This window comes from Aegilops tauschii, chromosome 7 (genome assembly GCF_002575655.3).
Source record: "Aegilops tauschii subsp. strangulata cultivar AL8/78 chromosome 7, Aet v6.0, whole genome shotgun sequence".
Lineage (NCBI taxonomy): Eukaryota > Viridiplantae > Streptophyta > Magnoliopsida > Poales > Poaceae > Aegilops > Aegilops tauschii.
The window spans coordinates 518219198-518243276 of NC_053041.3; the positions used below are offsets into that span (position 1 = coordinate 518219198).

Genomic DNA, 24079 nt, shown 5'->3' on the forward strand with positions numbered 1-24079 from the left:
ACCGTAAATTCCTTTGTTTTCCCACGTACCCACCAATCAGGGGGAGTTGAATCTTGCGCCCCATATTTGCTTGGACCTTAGGCATGGCACGGCGTCCGCCGGGGATCTACCTTTTTTTTACCTTTTCAAATATATTGCAAGAGATAGTACAGTAATTCACAAGGTATAAAAAGTTCTATAACTTTTTTTTTTGCATTGAATTAGGTATTTTATCCATCGAAATAACATCCGGTTACAAATTCGTAAATTCTTTGTATTTTGGGAACTGACAGAAAACCGACATTTGGTGCCAAAATCACTAGTGGGCCAACGGACGGAAAAAAGGAACAAAAAAGCCAGGGCGGGCACATGGCAACTGAACTGGGTCTTACAAAAACACGGCAACTGAAAATGTCTCCATAATCGGCCTGGCCCAATTAAACGGAAGTCGACGTTTCCCTTGCGCCGTCCCCAACATTACGGGAAAAATCCTATTCGCCGCTCGCTGCGGTAAACTGTCGAGCGATCGCACAGGGGCAGCGCAGCGAGCGACAGAAATGGGCCGGCCCACACATAATCCGTCCAAACTGGTTTTGGGAACCTCTTCCCTGAACCGGGGTTTTTTCCTGTATCGTTTTTTTCTGGTTCTTTTTCGGCTTTCTATTGCTTTTTTCGTTTCTGTTTCTTTTTCATTTTTTCGTTTTTTCTTTCTTGTTTCACTTTCGTTTTCAAGTTTATTTTTCTTTTTCAGAATATGTTCGTAGTTTTACAAAATGTTTAAGATTTTCTTTTTTATTTCCTTTTCTTTTCTTCCCTTCCTTAAAAAAAATCAAAAATTTAAATCTTGTTCGTGTTTCCAAAAAATGTTCAGTTTTTGAAAAAATGTTCACAAAATTCAAAATTTGTTCTCGTTACACACAAAAAATACAAAACTTCTGAAATTCAGAAAATGTACTGAATTTCAATTTTTTGTTCACATATTTAAAAAATATTCGCGCTTCCAAATTTGTTCGGGATTTTTCAAAATATCTCTCCATTTCAAAATATGTTTTCAAGATTCAAAAAATGTTCGTGCTTTAAAAAATTGTTCAGACTTCCAAATTTGTTCGGAATTTTTCAAAATTTCTCTACGTTTCAAAATATGTTCTCAAGATTCAAAAAATGTGTGTTCTTTAAAAAACTGTTCGCGCTTCCAAATTTGTTCAGGATTTTTTAAAATTGTTCATGTTTCAAAATTTATTCTCAAGATTCAAAAAATGGTTGGGAATTGAAAAAAATGTTCCAGCTTTCCAAATTTGTTCACAAATTCAATAATAGTTAATGTTTTAAAAAAAATTCACAAATTCAAAAAATGTTCTGGAAGTTTTAAAAATATAGACATTTTTATTTTTTGTTCACAAATTCAATAAATGTTCCCCTTTTTAAAATTTGTTCACATCATCAAAATGTTCCTGTTTTACAAAATTTGCATGAAAATTCGGAAAATGTTTTTATTTTGAAGAAAATATTCATAATTTTGAAAAATTCAGTTGTAGGAGGTCGTCGGTTCGACCCAATAAATTGTCTGTAGTCTTTAACTGTCGTGCTGCTAACTGAACATGAGAATGTCTACATCGCAGTGGTTTGCATGGCAGGCCAATTAGTGCGAAGTCACGTATTCGAGTTACAGCGCCAGAGCTAATTTCTTTTTTGCGATTTTTCATCTCGGGAACGTTCCGCCGCGTGCCACTGTAAATGGGCCGGCCAACGCTAACCGCTCCTGTGCGAAGCGCTGGCATTTCGCCGCAGCGAGTGGGCTATAGGAGGTCCCAACATTACGGCCGCCGCCACCTTCCACAGCCGCACCCACAAGGCCTGGCCCAATTAAACGGAAACCGAACGAACAAGGCACTCCCGGCGGCGAGAAAAGCAACTCGCCTCACAATGCACGGCAAGCGTGACCGCCGCATCGCCGACCGTAATTCTCCTGGCTCCACGGAGGAGAAGCAGGATATATGCGTTCTGCTTGATCACATCCATGGGTTCTACAAGGCCGGGTTCCGATGGGAGCGATTCCCTCGCTGGCCCCGCGCCTCCTCAAGGCCGGCATGCCCTTCGGCGCCTTCCTCGACCCGGTCTCCAACATCATCGCCAACACCGTCGCCTACGCCCCTTCACCGACGCCTGGATCCGACGAGGAGGGGCCGGCGCCGGAGTGGATCCTCTCCAAGATCATCACCGACACAAGCGACAGATTCGTCTTCGAGCTACCGCTTTGCCGGCACAGGTCCCATGGGTTGACCCTCGCGCGGAGGTCGCTGGACGGTCTTGTCAACTTCCTCACCACCCGCTTCCCCTACCTGTATGTTAGGGAAGCGCTGAGCTACCTGCTCCTGGTCAGGGCCGACCTTCGCGCCGCCGTGCGCCTCATCGAGCGAGATCGTAACAAGCGGCGCAGCGCGTCGAGCATCACCTCCCGTACCACCATGGTCGCCTTGGAATGTGCCGCCGTGTGTGCGAGGCATCCTGAGCCGAATGTCCTGGTGAAAGCGTCGCTGATTACGGCCTCTCGCCTGTCGGATGTCACTACGCTTCTTGCCGGACAAGATCCTCTCTCGCGTACAACCCTCGAGAGCCTTGCCGAGTTGCTCAAGCAAGAGCCTGCGAGCTTCGATGATCTCACCAACCTATCACTGGATCATCTTTGTGGCAAGGAGAAAAAGAAGAAGAATAAGAAGAGGAAGAGAAGCCAGCAGACATCACAATCCATAGAGGGGAGTAGGCCACAGAAGAGGAGGCTTGGGCCTCAGTTGACATTCAGATCCACACTATCTCTGAAGTTGCTGCTCCTCGGCAAGATCCATGGTCACTACTTACAGGCACTTGCCAAGCTGCCTCGGGATGGCCTGCGCAAGCATCACCACTGCAGCCTCCTCAAGGGTGGGTATTGCTATGGCCCCAGGGATCCTGTCTCCAACATCATCCTCAACGCCATCTGGTACGGCTCTACGTTCCCCACGCCCCAGAAGTTCGAGCTGCAATTCAAGGTGGACATGATATGCACACGCATGCTTGCACGCATGGAGTGCTGCTCTTTTTACGGCCTCGTTACCTTCCTTCGAACCTGCGCTCCGACCATCACGGAGCACGACGCTATCTGGTATCTTTTCAGGAGCGACGCCGATGTCCACAAGGCCATCCGCAAGTTAAAGAAGCATGGTCATGCTGTGTGTGACAATTACCAGGACGCCTATAGGCAAGCGGCGGTTGTCTCATGGCATGTCGACCCTGACGCCTTGGTGAAGTTTGCCACGTCTTCCTTGAACATGGAGTCCGACAAGCTGCCAGCTATTTTACAGGGCACGCTCACCAATGACGCAGTTGAATGCCTTGTCATGGCTCTGCCACCTACCAAGTCCAAGGAGCAGGCTCAACATCTGAACCAGGTGACCTCAAGCTTACATGTCTTGAGCAAAAAACAGAAGAGGTTTATTTCAGAGTTTCAGAAAAAATTTAGACGCGACCAAAACTTCTTTGTGAAAAAGATCAAGGCGGCATTGAGCGTCTACTCTCGGCAAAAAGGGGTTGGTGCATTTGCCTCTGTTTTACGTTTTCTTGCTTCTGAATTCTAGCATGCATCAATTTGTCTTCCATATGCTGAAACTATTTTTTAAAATTATTGGCTGCCCACTTCTGCGTTGTTACGTACAGGTCCACTATAAACTTCATACCATTGCGGTGTGAATCCTAAAGTACCTGACGGCCCAAGTGTTGCTGTCTTTAAGACGAGGTTCCAATTTGAGTACTTTGTCAAGACCCGAATAGCTAGGGAGATGAATTTCTAGCTAATTTTGGAGGATTTGTATGGAAGGGATCTGGATCTCGACTGTATTGCTTTAAGAGAAGAGTATATGGTTTTGTTTACAAGCCGTAGCTAGCAAGCAATTGAGAAAAGTAGACAAATGATACTCTCTAGCTACAACCCGGCTATTTTATAGGCTGGCCAATGACAACTAAGGAAGCGTACGGAAAACAGAAATAAACGCTACAGTCATGTGATTCGCATCCAACGGTGGTGATCTGTCCCGGAGCCATCGTGGCGGTTCCTTAACTGAAACGGTATTGTCGGATCCGCTACACCTCTCTCTGAAGCTCAATAGGATAACTGAATATCAGACACTTCGGTCCTGACATTACCCCCTTCTTGAGAAACGACATGTCCTCATGGCGCTTGTTCTTGATCTCTCCATCCTTGTGTAGTTGTCCGAAAGAACTCAGGGAATGTGTATTTTATGAAGTCTGCATCCTCCCAAGTAGCATCGCCAGGCGGCAAATTTTCCCACTGGATATACCACTGGACCACAGGCAGATTGTGCCTAGGGACTTGTCTGACTTGAAGAACTGTTGCCGGACAAGTCTTGACAGTGCCATCAGCTGTGACCATTGGTAGGTTAGGGCTGGGAATGGCTTTTGAGCCGATGTGCTTCTTCAACTGACTCACATGAAACACAGGGTGGATTTTCACATGATCAGGGAACTGCAACTTGTAAGCCACCTTGCCCACTTTCTGAGTGATCACAAATGGACCATAGAACTTGTTTTGTAATTTCAAAGCTCCACGAAAGCCAAATGCAGCAAGCCTGTAAGGTGCCATCTTCAAGTACACCATGTCTCCCACTTCAAAAGCTCTTTCACTTCTCTTCACGTCTGCATATTTCTTCATCCTGTTCTGAGCTTGCTGTAGATTGGATTTTAATTGTTCCAACATGAGTTGTTTATCTGCTAAGAAGGACTGTGCTTCTTCATCTTCAGGACCAGGTATAGCTAGCTCAGAGATTAATTGTGGAGGAAAACCATATAAAGCCTGAAAGGGGGACATCTTCACTGCAGTGTGATAAGTTGTGTTGTACCAGAATTCTGCTAGAGATAGCCAAGAAGACCATTTCTTGGGTTGATCAGTAGTCATGCACCTTACATAAGTTTCCACACACTGATTAACTCTTTCTGTCTGACCATCTGTTTGTGGATGGTAGGCAGTGATGTACCTCAGTTCACTATTCAGGGCAGCAAAGATATCTTTCCACAATTTACTAGTGAAAATTCTATCTCTGTCTGATATGATAAGTTTGGGTGGTCCATGTAGTCTGATGATATTGTCTACAAATGCTTGAGCCACACTCATCACTGTATAGGGGTGTGACAGTGGAATGAAGTGTGCATATCTAGTGAATCTATCCACCACTACCAATATGACCTCTTTGCCTTGAGAATTAGGTAGTCCTTCTATGAAATCCATGGAGATATGTTGCCAAGCCATGTCAGCCATAGGGAGAGGTTCCAATAAACCAGGTTGCAAACAATTTTCATGCTTTGCTCTCTGACAGATAGGACAGGCAGCAATGAAGTTTTCCACAACTGCTTTCAACCCAGGCCAATAAAATATACTTTTTACTCTATGATAAGTAGCTCTTGTTCCTGAATGTCCACCTACTGGAGAGTTGTGTAAAGCAGTAAGAAGTCTTGTTCTCAAGTCAGCCGCATCTCCTACAATGATTCTTCCTTTATACCTGATAATACCAGCTGTCAAGCTATAATTAGACATGGTGTGATTGTGTTGTAACAACAGTTGCTCCAGGAGATTTTTAGTAACTGTATCTCTAGGATAACTGTCTATCAGTTCTTGTGCCCACACTGGAGTAGCCACAGAGATAGCCATGCAGGAAGGAAGTAACCTAGAGAGGGCATCTGCAACTTTATTTTGTACACCCTTTTTGTATTGAATCTTGAAATTGAACTCCAACAATTTCATCATTAACTTGTGCTGAACTCCTTCAGTGATCTTCTGATCAGTTATAAATTTGAGGGATTGTTGATCAGTCTTAGTGATCAGTTCATTGCCTATTAGATAGTGCCTCCATTTCTTAAGTGCTTCTAAAATAGCTAAGGCCTCCTTTTCATATGTGGACAGAGCAGCATTTCTAGGACACGGAGAGGAACTATAATAAGCCAAGGGTCTGCCTTGCTGCATTAGCACTGCTCCTATACCTTTTCCAGAAGCATCCGTTTCTATTATGAATGGTTTAGAAAAATCAGGCAGGGCCAAGACTGGGGTTGTGATGATAGCTTGTTGAAGTTGACCAAAGGCTTTGTCATGTTCCTCTTTCCAAGCAAATTGACCTTTCTTCAACAAATCATGCAAAGGCCTGCATATAGTTCCATAACCTTTAATAAATCTCCTGTAGTAGCCTGCCAATCCTAAGAAACTTCTCAGTTTTGTGACATTGTCAGGTGTTGGCCATTCAGCAATTGCTTTGATTTTCTATGGGTCAGTAGCTACTCCTTCTGCAGAAATCACATGTCCAAGATATTCTACTTGTTGAACTGCAAAGACACATTTGGACAGTTTGGCACATAACTGATTTTCCTTCAGTATTTTGAGCACTAATTCAATATGTTCCATGTGCTCTTTGAGAGATTTACTGTAAATCAGTATATCATCAAAGAAAACCAATACAAACTTTCTTAGATAAGGACCAAAAATGCTATTCATTAATGCTTGAAAAGTGCCTGGTGCATTAGACAGTCCAAAGGGCATCACCAAATATTCAAAATGCCCTAAAAATTTCCTGAAGCATTTTTGTGTTTGTCATCAGGGTGCATCCTAATTTGATGATACCCTGCTCTTAGGTCCAATTCGGAAAAGTACTGAGCTCCATGTAATTCATCCAGTAAATCTTCTATGACTGGTATGGGAAATTTGTTTTTCACAGTGACAGAGTTCAATTTCCTGTAGTCAGTGCATAGCCTCATGGAATTATCCTTTTTCTTCACTAAAATGACAGGAGCTGCATAGGGACTCTGGCTGTGTCTGATAAAATGTGCAGCCAGCATCTTTTTGATTTGATCTTCCATTTCTTGCTTTTGGTGTTGTGGTACTCTGTAAGGTCTGGAATGAGGAGGCTCAACTCCAGGTTGTAGGGGAATGGTGTGATCACAGTCCCTATGTGGTGGGAGAGTATGAGGCTCTTCAAAAAGATCTGCATACTCCAGTAGTAACTTCTGTAATTGAGGGGGTGTTTTAAACCCTGCAGGTGCTTCCATTACAATATTATGCATTTGCAGTAAAAAAACCTCTGCTCCTTTATCCAATAATTTGCTTACTTCCTCTGCTGTAACTTCTTTTAGTTTTTGAGGGGTATTGAATATAGCAGCAGTTACTGACTTACTGTCCTCTTTCCTTTCATAGTAAAACTGAAAGTGTTATCTGGTATATTGAAAGAAACAGGGCTCATGAGTGTGAACAATCATATCCTAGTATCACATCATGACTAGGGAGTGTCAGAGTTCTGAAACTATGTGTTAATGTGGTTTTTGCCAACTGAAAAGCACAGTTTGGAATGGCAGCATCAGATGTTAATTTGCCTCCTCCTGCAACTGCTATTGCTCTAGGCTTTACTGGAATTAAGTGACATCCAGCTTTCACAGCAAATTCATGATTAATGAAGGAGGAAGAACTTCCAGAATCCAACAAGGCTACAACCCTTTTTCCATTGATATGGATTAAAACAGTAGGTGTAAGCACTGCTAACTGTTGACACATAGCATGTGCAGTGATAAACATGGCTTGATCTCCTTCATCCTGAATTTCCTCTTGTTCTTGAAGAGGACTTTCTTCTGTGTCCTCTTGTTGCTCTTCCAGTTCTTGTTGTAACAAATGGATATTAGGTATAAGTTTGCATTTATGACCATGCATCCACTTGTCTCCACATCTCCAACATTCCCCCACTTTCCTAATTTTTTTAGAGTTGTTGGTGTTAGTGCTTTCAGGCTGTTTCACTTGTCCACTCTGTTGAGGAACAATTACTGTATTACTATTCTTGTTCTGAAAACTGCCACTATTCTTCTGATAAAAATTCACAAAAGAGCTATACTGTTTCTTTGGCACTGTACTGATTGGTGGGTGATTTGGTTCTACTTCTTTGGCCAAACAATAAGCATCTGTGAGTGACTATGGCCTCAGTGGTCTGATTTGGAATTTAATTCCCTCTCTTAGACCATTGACAAAACACCTGACAAACCACTGTTCTCCTAATTCAGGGGTTTCTTCTAACACATCTGCCATGAGATCTTCAAAACTCTTTGTATATTCAGAGACTGAATTGTTTCCTTGCTTGAGTGAGTTGAATTTCTTTGTAAGATCATAAGACCCATGCTCTACAAATCTTATTATGACCTCTTTCCCAAATTGAGTCCATGATAATTGTTTCTTCAGCAGTCCAGATCTTCTAAGCCATGTATCAGCTTCTCCAATGATATATATTTGAGGAAGAGAAACCTTGTATTCTTCAGGTGCAGCTGACATCTGAAAATACTTGTTACACTGTCTGATCCAACCCACTGGATCTTCACCAGAAAACCTAGGGAAATCCAGTTTAGGTCCTTTAGTCAGAGATCTCATGAACTGGGCTTGCATATCAAGTTCATAGGTTCTCTGATAACCTTGCCACAATTGTCTGTCTCTATTGTTTTGATAGTACTGATTGAATGCAGGTGTGTGGGTATTGTTTCTTGCTGTCATAGGAGTACCACCAGAGTTATGTGCCTCTTGTCTCCCTTGATTTGCAAACCCTGGAGGTGCAGTAGCTCTGTTTGTGCGAATAGGAGGTAAATTCTGAAGTTGGAGATCTTCTAACTGTTTGGATTTCTCCTTCTCTGCTGCCAGCTGTTGTCTCAAGTGTTCCAATCTTGCTTCCTGTTCCTGTGTTTGCTCTTGGTGCAATGTAGGGGACTTAGGTACTTCCTGAGAACTAGAAGGTTGATCTTGTTGCTGAGTTGTTTTGACCAATGTTTGCAACACGCTACTGATTACTGATAACTGCTTCCCCAGATCCAATACCACTTTCTCAACTTCACCCACTATTACTAAAATTTCTCCTTGCTTTGACCCAATTGCCTGTACTTCTGCTTGCAGTTTAGACACCTGCGACTGCACCTGGGCATTATCCTTTTGCAAGACCCCAAAATCCTCACGCATGACTAAAATTTCCTAGACATCGTTGTCGTCAACTGGCTTGGAACGCCCCATCGCCTCGATCTGAAGTATGGGTACGGAATTTACCACTGAATCTTCAGCAACCCATCCCAATACAACAGATCCTGCCACCGCCGAAGAACTCGCCGCCCTAACACACGGATCGGAGCGTAGAACGCGGAATTTTACCGATCGAACAGAGTGTTCGAACAACCGCTTCTACTCGACCGACCTGTGTCCGAATTTCACCGCCGCCTGCGCCTCCACCCGGACCCCGCCACCAACTCCGCCCACTCTGTTATGCCGCTGGATCTCAAGAGAAAGGGTGGGAGATAGGGTGGGAATTGCGGATCTAAGAAAAAATTTCACCACCACAACACGTTTCTGCCGAAGAACGATGGCTCATGATACCAATTTGTCAAGACCCGAATAGCTAGGGAGATGAATTTCTAGCTAATTTTGGAGGATTTGTATGGAAGGGATATGGATCTCGACTGTATAGCTTTAAGAGAAGAGTATATGGTTTTGTTTACAAGCCGTAGCTAGCAAGCAATTGAGAAAAGTAGACAAATGATCCTCTCCAGCCACAACCCGGCTGTTTTATAGGCTGACCAATGAAAACTAAGGAAGCGTACGGAAAACAGAAATAAATGCTACAGTCATGTGATTCACATCCAACGGTGGTGATCTGTCCCGGAGCCATCGTGGCTGTTCCTTAACTGAAACAGTATTGTCGGATCCGCTACACCTCCTCTAAAGCTCAATAGGATAACTGAATATCAGACACTTCGGTCCTGACATACTTCCATGTCAATTTCTTGGCAATGGCGAATGGACCAAATTCTGCTGCCACAGCTCCAGAATTGTTCTTCGCACAATGTAGCAATAGTGTTAAAGTTATGCGGGACAGACCATCGTGGTGCACCCGTGTATCGGATTCTTGCATAGATAACGGTATGCTCTCAGATCTGTATTCTCACGCACGCACTGGTATCTCGTTTCAATTTCATTATGTCATTGTTTTCGAGTTATTGAAAAGATTCAAGAAGACGGTCTTAGGTACTCGCTTTGGTTATCAATATGTTGCATGTATGTTTCATAGTTGTAAGACAAACAGTAGTTGGTCAAATGAGTTATGTTTCCACTGCCGTCATCGAAATTGTGGGGACAAAAGTTATCCTTCAAAAAAAGACATTACACCCTTCAATTGTTTTGATTATCAGAATTTTTTTCTCCTCTTCATAAAGTTCGCAGTGGTACAACAACTTCTGCGTTGGACGGTTGTTTTTCGTTTCTTATCTCATAGTTTAAACCTGTAACACTAATCTGTTCTCCAAGTTCTCCTCAGTGCCTACTGCCTAGGGGAAGAAATCAGAGTCCGAGAGAACACTACTGGTGGTTTGAAGAAGAGGTGTTAGATTTATAACTAACTCAATCTGATGGCTGTCATTTTAAAGATGACGTGGTTTAACATGGATTCTACATTACAATAAAGAGAGATAAGAAGTGTGGCAACATATTGATAACCAAACTGTCACATTTAAACCACGTCAAGAAATGGGCATATACTTATTATCTCTCTTATCATAAATAAAGCAGAAGTATATAAAATTTTGCTTTATTTGTTAATACAACTACAAAACATGGGCAAGAGTTTTTTTTCTTCATGTTACTACAGAAGAATCAGTAAGTATGTATATCCAGAAACAGTGTGTTATGGCGTTGCACGGTGGCAGTCTGGCATTGTCTCTCTAATTTCACATTTTGCATTCAGTTTTAGTATACATATTGTGAAATTTGTATTACCAATGATTAAAGATAATACTTACTTAGGACATATAATCGGATTTATTTTATGTGCATTAAATGTTTTCTTAATAGTCTAATTCCTTTTGTTTATTCTGATACAAGCTCGATGCTTCTCCTGTGAGTTTTATGGGGTAAAGATTGTGCATCCGCATGCTGGAATATATTCTGGGCGCTATGAGGATTTCATTCTAATAGCTCAGGGAAAACATGGCACTCCAAATGGATTAGTTATCAGTTCCTGCCATTCTCATTCTGATATGATGGCTACCATGACACAAGATTTTATTTATTGTGATCCCAATACAGACTCAAAGATTGCAGAGATGAATCCTGTTTCTAATGTGGCTAGGAAGTTGGGAGAATGGAAGGGTAGAATCTTTTGATATGAGTCTGCTTTGTATGATGGGACATAATGTACTACATGAGAATATGTGATTGTACTACGCAATGTATAGCAGACAACAAAAGTTGGTTCTGAAAGTCATCCTTTTGTCAAACAGGGCAACTGAATAATGCTTTCCTTGTGAGGAGCAGCTCATTAACGGACTAAGGTTTCCAAGAACCAAGAATAAGAATGTGTATGATTCCAACAAGACTACTATGCCAGTTCGACTTCAGTAAAGGAAAACTATGTCAGTTCGACCTACTTTCTAGATTCTGCTATGGTGCAATAACTAATATGGCCACATAATGAGGCAACCTGACACGATTAACTGAAGAGTATTAACCAAGATGCAAATCCTTCAAGAAGTTGGTGAACTATTAATGGTTTGAGTACTTGATTTGGTGAAAAATCCCCATAAATATATTGGTCTCCAAGTGCGCAATAGCCCAGCCGAACAAGCGTAATAAACTAATCTCATCAGCACTATAAATCATAGAGGTCGGGAGGAATTTACCTTATAAAGGATGCTGGGGTGCTAGGCGCAACCACCGGCTCCACGTATACGCTATGAATAGTGTCGTGCGAGAGGAAAAAACAACTAGCAACGAGATAAGAGAATCTGGTCTGGCCATTCTATCTCGCTTAGTACTTGCTTTGAGCGTTTTACCTCGCTGTCAAACATCCCGGCGTTAGTTCTTTTTCTACGTTCTGTGCTTCGGTCGCACAGGATGACAGCTGGGCCAGCCTTTGCGCGCGGGCCCATCCTGCGGCGAGAGCGTGGGTGCGTGCTTGCGGAGCGGTGATCGTGGGTTGGCCAGAGGCAGCCAGAGGCGATCGTGGGCTGCAGGCCGCCGTGGCATTTTTTTACCGAGGTGCGTTTGACCCACCTGTGACCATTCTGCTTCAGCCGATGTGGTCCCACATGTCTGTCTCTTCATAGCCGCGCGCTGCTCCCATTGGTTGCTGCTGTGCCAGCACGCCTGTACTCGCTGGGTAATAGGGTGCTCCGCCCTTTTCTTGTTCATACGTGGGACTTCTCCAGTTGTTCTGCTGCATGTGGCCCTTCGTGCGGCTGGGCCCGTTTGTCGGTCTCGTGCTCTCCTTTATCTGGGTCACTCTAGGAGTTATAGCGCCCCTGTCCTGTTGATGACTGAGGAGGCTCTTTTCTTTCATCCTCATCCTCCCCTCTGTCAGTGCCTCCCTCTCGATTCACTCCACTCCGCTCGGTCTCACCTGGGCGTCGTTGTTCGTCCTCCGCCGCCATCGTTGGTTGCCGTCATCGTGCTTGTCGCTTCTTTGCTCATGGCTCCTCGCGTGCCTGCCTACGCGTTCGGTTAGGGTGAGCGCCGCTGATTCGCTGATTTTATGGCTATGGCTTCGGTTGCTTGCATTGCGTATTAATCCCTTCTTCTTTCCTCCTTTTCCTCACTTCTCGTTTGCAGCCTCACTGCGTCTGGTTTGCCGTGCACCTCTTCACCTGTTCGTCCGTCCTTCTCAGGGTGAGCTTCATCCTCTACTCGAACTACTACTAGACATCCAACACGTATACTACTAGAGATTGTTTGGATTATCCAACACCTCTTGCTTTGCTTATCACCTGTTCGATGAAATGTCTGCCTAGGTTCCTTTCATTATGGGTTGTTTCTTGCGCTGCGTTTGTTTTTCCTGGCTGCTGGTTGCATCAGATCTGTTGCGTACTGCTTACATGGGTGGTTTGGTTCGATCTTAGGTTTGGCTGGGTTGAGTGTTCGTCCTTGCCTTTGTTCAGGTTACTACTGTCGCATGTTTTTTTTTTGTTTCTTGTGCTTTTTCTTATAAAGGTTGTATCTTGTCTGGTTTGGTTCATCGTGCCTCGGTTGGTTTACGTCGGTCTAGCTGCGTTTGCAAGGATATGGTCTGCATGCTCTTGTCTGCAATACTTAACTGCTGTTTGAGGTTGTTTTTGAGTGTTCTCGGTTTGCTTAAATGCTTCTGCACCAGGTTACTTCGCATTAAATTGTTGCTTGTCTTCTCCTGCTGCGGTTGCCATCTTTCTTTTCTTTATCCTTTCCGTTGGTTTCTTTTAGTTTAGGCTTTAGCATGCCTCTGTAAGGAGGGTATGTGACTATATGCTTGCTTACTTTTTTGGCTTTCTCGTGTGTTACAGGTCTTTATTATTCGGATAATTGATCTCCTGGCTCCAGCTCTGCAAAGGTTCTGCTGTGGTTCATCTCATTTGGCACATCGGCTGCTCTACTTTGGCGTGCGGAGGTACCATCTTCCTTCTTTGCTTGTTGTCCTTATGCTCATCTCAAATTTTGTCATTCGCCCGCTTCTAACTGTGTGTGTTCCGTGCGTTGTGTCATTTTGTGGCTTTGTTTACCATTGCTTATTGTTGATTAATTATTTTACTTCTTGATTCCATGTGTTCTTTCATGCTTATTATTGCATCCTTGCTTCGCATGTCTAGAATGTGTGTTGTGCTGTCCTTTGTTGTTCCAATCCTGGAAGCCATAGCAGCGCACCGTGCACTGCCTGCCCCTTGCTATATGCATGAGGTTGACGGGGATGGCCATGTCCTTGCTGGGGTAGAGATTAACATTCCCGGGGATGGTGTCCTGGCGATGCTGCAATTTTTTTCCCCTGGGCCTCTGGGTGGGAAGGTTGTGTAGATGCATACGAGCAGGCTGCTTTGCAGGCAATCAGGTTTTTGCAAGGGATGTATGGTTTTATAGTTAAGGATTACAGCTATGAGTGTGTGGTTTGCTATAGGAATTCAGGGAATGCTGCTGTCGCTGTCGCCACGTCGGCTGTTCATTATGCGGCTTACTTAGAGAGGGCCCTTGCTTGCGCGCGCTCGGCCTCTGTAGCCACACCCATTAGTGCCTTTTGTACTCGCTCACAGCCACTGCCTAACCTGGCATTGTTGTACTCAAGCCTTTTGGCGTCTTTGTACTCTATTTAGCTTTTATACAAGGTACTTCTGTTGTTCCAGGATTCTATTTATTTGTGTGTAATGAATGAATTCAGTTTCATGCTCTTTTCTTCTTATGTTGTTTATTCTTGTTACCTTATATGATGTGTCTTTCAATGACTGTGTTGATACCCTTGGAAAATTGTGCTATTCTTATTTGATTATCCTTTAACCTACACCGAAGCAATTTTAGAGCTTAGTTTCCGCTTGTTTGCTTGTTTCTTGCAGTACCATGGCGTGTATCTTTTCGTGCTTTTAATTTCTCTGGTTGCGGTATGCCTCCGCGCCATGTTGTTCCTGCCCGGGCAGCTGTTCCTGCCAGACCGGCTGTTCCTTCAGCCCGTTCTCCTGTTGTGCACCGTGCTGTTCTCCCGCGCCGTGCTGCTCGTGCTGCAGCTCTTTTGCCTCCTGTGTCGGCCATGCCTGCCGTTCCCCTTGTTTTTTTGAAAGAGGAAACGTATGTTCTTTACACCTTTTTAGTTACACCAGCTCTTGGCATCCGTTGATAAATAGGGCTTTCTCCCTTAGCATGTTTTGTGTTTCGTATCTCTTTCTTCTGCTGAGACTTCCCACAACCGTAAAAGGTGCAGGTTCTTGTTGGACAGGCTCTGCTCCCACAACAAGAATGGTTAGTTCATGTTCTCCTTGATCGATTGTAGTGTTGCTTCCTTGCGTTCTCTATGTCATGTTGGTGCCTTCTTGTTCTGGCTCTCACAGAGCATACCCTAGCATCTCCTCTGGAACCTGGTTGGGTTGGTTTTTCTCCTGACGAAGTCGAGATCCTTAAAGGTATCTCTTTGTTATTATTAACCATGCTGTTTTCCGCTTCCCAATGTTCTGCATTCTTATCGGTCTTAAAACTCCTATAGCTTTCTACCCAAAGAGGTCATACTACGGAGCTCCCGACTACCGATGCAACCACTGCGGGGCTAGCTTTTGGTGGCGTGAGAGGGTAAAGTCACAGTCTGCTATCACAAAAAGGCGTGTTATATACAACAATTCTTGTAAGGCTGGAAAAGTATTTGTTGATCCCTTTAAGAAACTGCCTCAGTTTTTAGAACCCCTGCTTGATTATAAAGGGCCGCCGCACAGCATAAGATTCCTTATGAAAATACCCAGTACAATTGCTTGTTTGCTTTTACATCCATGGGAGCAAAAAATTCTTTTGTTCTATCCCTGTTTTCAACTTGCCTTCCTTCTCATTGTAATTGTGTTGCTGATCAAATGCAGAAGAAACAGTTATTGGTGAAGGTTATTATTACAAGGCTGGGCTATGACAATTGCTGGTGGTTCCTGTCATGCCGGGAATGTCATAAAACAACCTATGTTTTTGGAAGGCATTTCCGTTGCTCGGACCCCACTTGCCCTTCCGTTAATGCAGATCCCTCGTGAGTGCATTTCCCGCATGAGGCTTTGTTCCATCTGTATATTCGCTTGCTTCTTAGTCCATTTGGTTTGTGGTATGTAGATACTGCGTGTGCACCTTTGGAAGTGATGGTGGAGCTGAAGCAGAATTCATGTGGTTTGATAAAGCTGCAAGGAGTGTTGTTGGCAAGCCAGTCCTGCCTCTAATTGAACACAAATACCCAAGTTTTACAAGTGTGCATGATCTTTCCCAGATAGGAGGTGGCGATGTGGCAATGCGTACTGAGATTTCCCGCATTGTTGCTCAGAAGTATGTGCTTGTTGTTTCTATCTCCACCAAGAGCTTCCAGCCTACAAGCACTCAGCTGTCCTTCCAAGTTAGTAGGATCGATCAAACCTTTAAACGTGAACTTCCACCCTTGGGATTTGGTGGTGCATCACGCGCATCTGGAACGTCGTCTTCTGCTGAGAACTCTGGTGCAGCGTTGCCCATTCTCGAGTCTTTCCCTACAGGATCGGCTACACTTACTGCACTCCCTCTAGATGAGGTATATCTACTGGTCATTCCCCCTTTCAAACTCTTTCCATCGATTGGCTCTTATATTGTTTCTTTTCCAGATGAACACTCCTATCTCTGCGTTCAAAAGCAAAGGGTAGGCCACTATGCCTAAAACGCCTAGGTATCAACCCTCCCTTTATGCTATGTTTCAAAATTCTTTTTCTTTGCCTGCGGCTAATGTATTTTTTGTCTTGGGAAGCAGCAAATCACCGTGCCCAAAAAATTCTCGGCGCAAGCTTTTCACTACACCTTTGAAGATCACCGCCACTGAAGTTAAAGGGGGCTGACCTACCTGCTTCTACTGCCTTTGTTATTGCCAAAGCTGAAAAGAGTGCTTCTACTAGAGATACAGTTGAAGCTGTACCCATGCCAAATGTTTGTGCCTCTTTCACATGTAACTACCTTCCCCTTATGCACAAACCATGCTTAATCCACACCAATGTTTTGTAGCGGGAAACTAAAGAAGTTGGTCAAGAGACTGAAACCGCAGCTGCTGAAGATGCACCGAATGTTATTCCTGAGCTGACTAAAAACAAGAGGTAAAGGCTCTTAGTCCATTACATTTTCCCAGTTCAGTGCAGGGTGTATCCTGATGATTGCTATTCTTCCTTGGTCGTGTCGTTTTAAAAATGCAAAGCTTCATTCTATATGATTTACAAATTGTTTTCTTCTTAACCGATGCATGTGATGGAGTTTCATTGAACCTTTTTTTTCACTGTTAGATTAGAGCTTACCAAGTACCCAGTAAAACAGCTTTATAGCTTTAAGATGCAACATCTATTCTACTTAGTATTGTGTGATGCTCCTGTTTCATTTCTGATGCTAGTGCAAGCGATACTTGCTGTTGCATAGTAGATAACATACTTCATATATACAACTAAATTAACCATGTAACTGAATCAGCTGTGTTTTTTGGGCTCAGTTAGCCTACTACTAAATTATGCTGGCCTACATCTATTACATTTGGTGTTTGTGCTTTTCTTCTTATTACATTCTATGCTTCTTGTTATATATGCCGGTGCTAGCTTTCCTGACATGCCTCTTGTTTTTCGCACTGCTTGCAACTCAGGGTAAATGCAGTGGCCAAGGGTGCCAGCATTCCAAAGAAAGCAAAGCAGTAGTTCTTCAATAGGCTAGGCTCGCCGTGTACATATGGTACGACAATCCCTTCTTGAATTCTGTTCCTGGTGCATTCGGCGTACATGACCTGTCGCCGTAGATTGACTAATGGTTCATCTCCTTCCTCAGGGTATCTTCTATGTTCTGCTTTCTTATCAAGCTAAGTTAGCTGCTAGATGGATATGCTGGTCAAGAGAGCTTCTCAGCTCTACTGCATCGTAGCAGCGGTCTCGCCGTCGGGTGTGAAGATCGCCAGCCCGGCACACTTTTGGTTATGCATCTGATGTATTTTGTGCACCTTTCTAAGACACGGCTTTGGCATCTGTGGAGCTATGTCAAGCCCTTGTCATGACAATTCCTCTATTTAGGCGCTCAAACAGACCATCTGCTATGCGTTGTAAATATCACGTTGGCCTTTCTATCTTATCTCCCTCCCTAGGACAATTTCTACTCATTGTAAATGCCGTTGGGCCATGGTACTTAATCTACTGCTTGTCAATGTCGTTGCCCTTTGTATGCCTTCTTGTGTCTTATGTTTAGTCCTGGGCCTGCTGCTTTATGGACCCTGCTTGCCTAATTTATCTGACAGGATTATCATTATATTCTGCCGTGTCAACTGACTGCTCATAAATTAGCTGCTAAAATTAACCATCATTCTGCCTACTTCATGCACAGTAACCAATTGCATTTCATGAGCTCCTCTTTATGACCTACCTATGTTTAGCTTTTACTGTCAGTCTGCATAATTCGTATACTGTTCAGGTGTCTTCTCCGGATTTTTAAATGGCCTATACCTTGCTCAGGGTTTATATAAGAGTAACACAGAACCACTATGCACTTTAAAGATCCGGAAAAAATAACAAAGTGTGATTACATAGTTTTCATTATAACAACATTCCTCTGTAAGATGAACCACAAATAAGTTCTCTCTGCTATGTATTTTTTAGAAGAGCATTTGGTTCCTGTCCTGTCATCTTCTGCTTGCTATTTGGCTATTGCTCTGGTAGCTCTGGTGACCTGTTGGCTCATAATCTTCTCGCTATTCAATGAGAACCCTTTCCGAAGAACCTCAGGGTGACATGCGTGTTGAAAAACTCTAGCTTATTGTTGCTGCTGTTGGCCTTGGTAAGCTTGATGGAACCGAGACCGCTAAGAAAAATGTAATGCCATCATCTTACGCTCGTGGACTTCGCTACATGACTGAAAACTTCCATGATGCAAAAAATTCCATATGCTCTAATGGGTATCTACATATTTTTATGCTCACTCTATCAGTGCTTGGTTTGAACTCGCTCTTTGCGCCATCGGCGCAACGAGTCATCTAGTAAGAAAGAAAACATCTACTGCCATGAGCAATGTGGTGCGGACTCCAACAAGAGAGGGAGGCATCTGTGGACACAAAAATTATGAAAGGGAGGCATGGAAGTTATCCCTCGAAACAGGATTTGGCCCCGCTTTATATATAAAGTACTCCCTCCTTCCATCTATATAGGGCCTAATGCAATTTTCAAGAACGCCTTCGACTACTGACAAGATTAATAGTACATGACATGTATAATGTGAAAATTATATCATTGAAAGCTCCTTTCACGTATGAATTTGACGATATGCATTGTGTAAGTTGCATGTCATATATTATTGCTCTAACATTTGGTCAAAGTTAACCTCAAAAAAAGCATTAGGCCCTATATAGATGGAAGCAGGGAGTAATCACTGAACCAAGTACACGGCTGAATGATACAAGATGGTGAGGTAGCACTCATACAATGCCGATTCCAAGATAACCGGATCACGCAGAACTACGCTACCGAAAGAAAGCATTGGGAAAACCGAGTACAACGCCACACAATGCCCAAAACACCTAAGCTCCACGACAACACCCCCAGGAGGGAAAACGGTGCAAAGCGTCGCCGATGTCAAGTCTAGAAGGGACAAGGTTCTTCACCTGGAACCCTGGCACGAAGAGGAGCATCACGACGACGTCTTCATGAAGATAATGACGCTGGCAAGTGTCACCGTCATCGGCGACAAAGTGCAGAGCTTTCGCTCGGCAGCTCGCCCATGCCACCACGAGGTCTTCAGAACATGCGCAACGGGTTCAGCTCCCCAGGTCTGGATCGGGGCGATGCCACTGCCAAAGACAGGGAGAGCGCCCCGAGCCACCCACCGCTACCCTCATGCCGCCCACACGACCAAGAGGGAGCCACCACCACCAACATGTTGCCCGCTGGAAAGCCAACCATACGGACCGCCATCAAAAGCCGCCGCTTCGGCATCCACATCCAAGCCACCGCCATCCGTCCACGCCGCGGTGCACCAACCTCGGAAGGAGGAAAGAAAGGGGTATCCTTTCATTCCTAGCCCAACATCAGTCACGGGATCTGGGTCGAGGCCCCCACAGTAGAGGGGGCATCCGCACCTGCGTCCCAGCCAGTCCCGGTGGACCGGGGGGGGACAATACCCCATGAGTAACGACGGACGCCACCAAGCCTGCTTGCACGACGCCTTAACCGTTATCATAGGCACCGATCCGCCCGACAGGATAGCGGAGCCCGACCACCACCACCGACCACCGCACCGGTGGGGAGAGGGATCTCAGCCTACGGGCACCACCCGGGCCAAGCCCAATCTCACCTACCCGGCGCAACCGCACCGACCCGCAACGGGCCCAAATCTAGCCCATCCGAGCATGAGCCCTAGGACAGAGCCACCGCCACCGCGCATGCGGCAAGGTGGGCACCGTGGTGGACACTCGCCTAGCCCCGCGCGCCGCCGACTCGGTCCCAGGAGCAGGGAAATCGCCACCTCCACTCTGCACTGTCAATCAGAGCCCAACCGCTAGTGCGACGCCAAGAGCTCAACCGGCCCGCACCACCACCACTCACTGGAGCACCGGCTAGGACTCCAGCCATCCCCCGCACCGCACGCAAGCTACAGGACCAAATCTGGCCGGATCTGGCCAGGAAGCCACCCGCTTGCATCCACCCAAGCTGAGAACCCACGCAACCGCCGCGCCAAAGACTAGCACCATTCTGCCATCGTAGCCGCACGCGCCGTCGACCAGCTCGCCCGCCGCCGCACCGAGGAGCCCTACGCAAGCCCCAGGCCCCCACTCGAGCCTTCGTCCCGCAACAGCACACTCCAGGCAGAGAGGATCCAGAGCCTCGCCGCCACCTACGCCGGTCGGGCTTTGCCCAGCGACGCCTTGCGGCGGTGGCGGGGGAGGAGAGGCGTTGGGCGCTAGGGTTGCAGGGTTGCTTGAGAGAGACCATCTTCATCCTACACCTCCCACAGATTGGTAAACCTTAGGTCATCCACTTGAGGGAAATTTGCTAATGTCCTACAAACCTCTGCACTTGGAGGCCCAACAACATCTACAAGGAGAAGGTTGCATAGTAGACATCACACTATGACATTATCTAATTAAGGAGTGTCTAGATCTCTTGCTAAAAATGAATGCTATCCAACTCAAGCTAGAGCTCATATAGCTAATAATGTATAACACAATGTATATATCCTGCAAAAAACAACATTTCGTTCTAAAAGTCATCTTTACTGGCAAACAGGGCAACTGAATTACGTTTTGCTTATCAAGGAGCAGCTCAAGAATGGATTAAGGTATCCGAGAATAGGAAAGATGTGACTCCACATGAGACAACTATGCAAATTCACTTTCCATAAGAAAAACTACACTAATGAACGTGCTTTCTAGATTATATTGTGGTGCAATATATTTTGGAGAGAACATCGTCAAGAGGGCAGGGTTCACCTATGATTTCATGAAGAAGAATAGAGTTAGCTGGATTTATACGAAAAACCAGCCCGAAAAACACACACGACACGGTTGATTAGGAGGCCACATGGTAAAGACCATAAAAAAGGAACAAAAATGCCAATGCGGCCAACTCGAATCCCCACCGCCAATAAGACCACAGCCCGGGGAGGAGTTAGTGAGCTCTTCGAAGATGATTTCAAGAAAGAAACTGACGCTCATGGGCATCATCACCGCCGGCATCTACCCCCTCGAAGACGAAAGCTTTCGCCAGAGCCACCTATGACTGCCCCACTAAACCTCGGGCAAAAGGTTGGCCACACCAACAGCCCCCACATTAGCCAACAGTCCGACGAACCATGACCTAATGAAAAGGAGGAACACTTAGATGACTACACAGAAGGAAAGGGGTGCCACCATGCCATCGTTGTTGGTATCCATCGGTCCCCATTCAAACAAGGCTTTCACTTAGAGCCCTGATCCGCTCCACCTACTTGAGCCCTGGGGAAGGGGCCTAGCCACTGCCAATAAGCGAGTCGGGGAACCCGCGATGCATCGACAGTAGCAAATCATGGCCGCCAAAACAAAGGGTCATCGATAGCCACAAATAACCACATAGGTGAGCAAACGCTGATGCACAACACTACCATAGCTGGATCTGCACAGACACCATGAACGTCGATGCCCTGCAACCGCCATGAGCCCGACTATGGCCAGCCTATACCTAGATTAGACTTGCCACCACCGTTTGGCTCCGCACCACCGCACCCACTACGTACCTCTATGCCTTGTTGTAGGGTTTATCGGATTTTTTCATGTTCGCACATATGTTTTGTCTGTTTTTGCCAGGATTTCATCCATGGAGGTACCCTAAGGTATAAAGAGAGAATAACAGGAATATGATGTAAAAATCATGATAAATCTCATGACGGAAAACTACCATAAAAGGGAGAAACAAATTGGAGAAGAAACCAGTCAGCACGAAGGCTCCAGAGCAAATGACGACATATGGTATGACCGTGCACGCTCGTACCAGCCATGGTCGCAGCCCTATGGTCTGGTAATTCTACTCTTCACGATCAAATCAAGGATCAGACGCCCATAGCCACCAAAAACCTTTACAGAACAAAGAACCTTAGCCTCCAGATTCGCAGGGGAAATCGACTAGGAGGGCATCACCATCGCCAACACCTCGTACAAGGAGACTCCGGCATCAACCATTTCCATCACCATCTTCAACACCATCCGACCTCCATTCCTTTATAACATCGAACCCTAGAGGATTCATATGTGTGTTACTCCAATCTCTTATTCATGTTTTTCACCAACATTAATATAATGCTTGCTATGTCCATGTCTAAGTAATTCCCTTAGTGCTCAACGATATGGATAAACACTAGTTTGTACATATATTAAACGCTTATAGAGATATCAGATCCTCATTTGAATGTTTGATTTAATAGCTGTCATGAATGTTTTGAAGGGTCCCACTCAACATTTCCGTCTTGATTTAATAGAAACATGAATTATTTGAGCCCACCAAGCATCACGCAAGTCTTTTGCCTCTTCGATATGTACGCACACGACAAACATTGTGAAACGGAGTTATAAAGGTATAAGATGAGAATCAAATACGATGGTTCTGCTTGTTTGGGGGTTTTTATTTGCTCCTTATAGCACCCGTATATCTTGTGTCATTTTTCATTGTTGTCTGCTCCTTCCTAAAAGGATGAGACGATCATTTACAAGGTCCCAAAACAAAGTGGTACGGAAGTTAGTAGTAATATAATTATGGTAAGCTTGATATACTACTAGTACTGATCTAAAAGGTTTTATATTACTTTACAGAGGGAGTACTTATCTACACTGTGTAGGGCCAGACATAGATGCATGGTTGCAGGCAATCATGTTGAGAGTGCCCACTCAGTATAGTTGTGCATCGTTCCTTTCTCGTTTATAAATAGCAGGCACCATGCATCTACATGCCATGTAACTATGCAAGCGCGAGGGATATAGCTCAGCTGAGTCTAGAATCGAATACATCCTTGGGTTTTCTCTTATGAAACTACATCAAGGAAAGAGTAGATGAACAAAACATGGTATCTAGCCCTCAGGGTGTCACTGCGCGGTTCACTGGGAATTGGAGGGATTTTGATTAAGTTCAATCTCACCGGCAGGAAACGACCAAAGCAACCCGGGCAGCTCGCCACAAAGAGTCACAAGCACACTCCCGGTGCACATGTTAGATCCAGTCCCTCCCCAGCCGCCGCGACTGCCACTACTGCAGGATGCTGCTAACGTGACACTACGATCAGAGACCCTTCGACGAAATTGTGTGCGATGCAATAATTGCGAATGGTGGTGTAAAAAACTCTAAAAAAAGGTGCAAAACATTTGCGATGGCGGATGCATCAAACACGGTTCATATTTTAGTTGCGTGTGCGATGCAGGGCATACGGTTCAGTTCAATTAACTGTTTGCGATGAGGAGGAACAAAAGAAACGGGTATCCAGATGAAGGTGTGTGCGATATACAGCATACGGTTCACTCGGATGAACTGTTTGTGATTAGGCAACACAAAAGAAACAGTCAGCGAGATCAAGGTGTGTGCGAAATACGGCATGCGGTTCACTCGGATGAACTGTTTGCTTTGAGCCAAGAGAACAGAAACGGTTCAATATAACAAGATGTGTGTGATATGCGGCAAACAAGTCTGTAATCGGAAACGTGTGGGAAGACCTATAACAACACAGACGATTCCTGTTAACAAGCCGTGTGTGTTGTGAGCAAACGATTGCTGGTATACAATTGTGAGTGATTAATGAAAACATCACCGACGGGTTCCATTGTTTAGTCCGTGTGTGATGTGATTTTCTTTGTCCGCACAACATCTACACTCTGTCTACAGAGCATCAACATATATACTTAAAAAGACAGCATTGCATAACCAAATTAAGCATACAATTACACAAGTGACTACACACATAAAATTTCCACACACCAAAGTAAGCAATTACATGCATACTAAAGTAGGAGAAACGAGGAACTAATCATCTACTTATTGTTGCGACGAAGCTTGCCATTGCTCTGCTTCCGGCTGGATCCCTGGCCGTTTTGGGGAAGGAGGC

General features: G+C 44.8%; 1 protein-coding gene, 1 long non-coding RNA gene and 1 pseudogene across 2 annotated transcripts; 2 read left to right on the forward strand and 1 right to left on the reverse strand.

Annotated features, from left to right (window-relative positions):
- The first annotated feature begins 1902 nt into the window (after window positions 1-1902).
- LOC109767121 (uncharacterized) lies at window positions 1903-11292 on the forward strand (annotated as a pseudogene).
- On the reverse strand, window positions 6878-9561 carry LOC141026383 (uncharacterized). Its single transcript, XM_073502844.1, has 2 exons — window positions 9239-9561; window positions 6878-9140 (listed from the first exon to the last, which is right to left on the reverse strand). Exon 2 carries the CDS (start codon window positions 8990-8992, stop codon window positions 7967-7969), a length of 1026 nt encoding a protein of 341 aa, XP_073358945.1. The 5' UTR covers window positions 8993-9140; window positions 9239-9561; the 3' UTR covers window positions 6878-7966.
- Window positions 11293-14981: 3689 nt separating the features above from the next.
- On the forward strand, window positions 14982-15763 carry LOC109767123 (uncharacterized). Its single transcript, XR_012188442.1, has 3 exons — window positions 14982-15088; window positions 15367-15524; window positions 15605-15763. It is a non-coding gene; the product is annotated as an uncharacterized lncRNA (long non-coding RNA).
- The last annotated feature ends 8316 nt before the right edge of the window (window positions 15764-24079 follow it).

What these genes read in the sequence shown, in the direction of transcription:
- LOC141026383 (XM_073502844.1), bottom strand. Translation starts at nt 8,992, where the DNA reads ATGCGTGAGGATTTTGGGGTCTTGCAAAAGGATAATGCCCAGGTGCAG.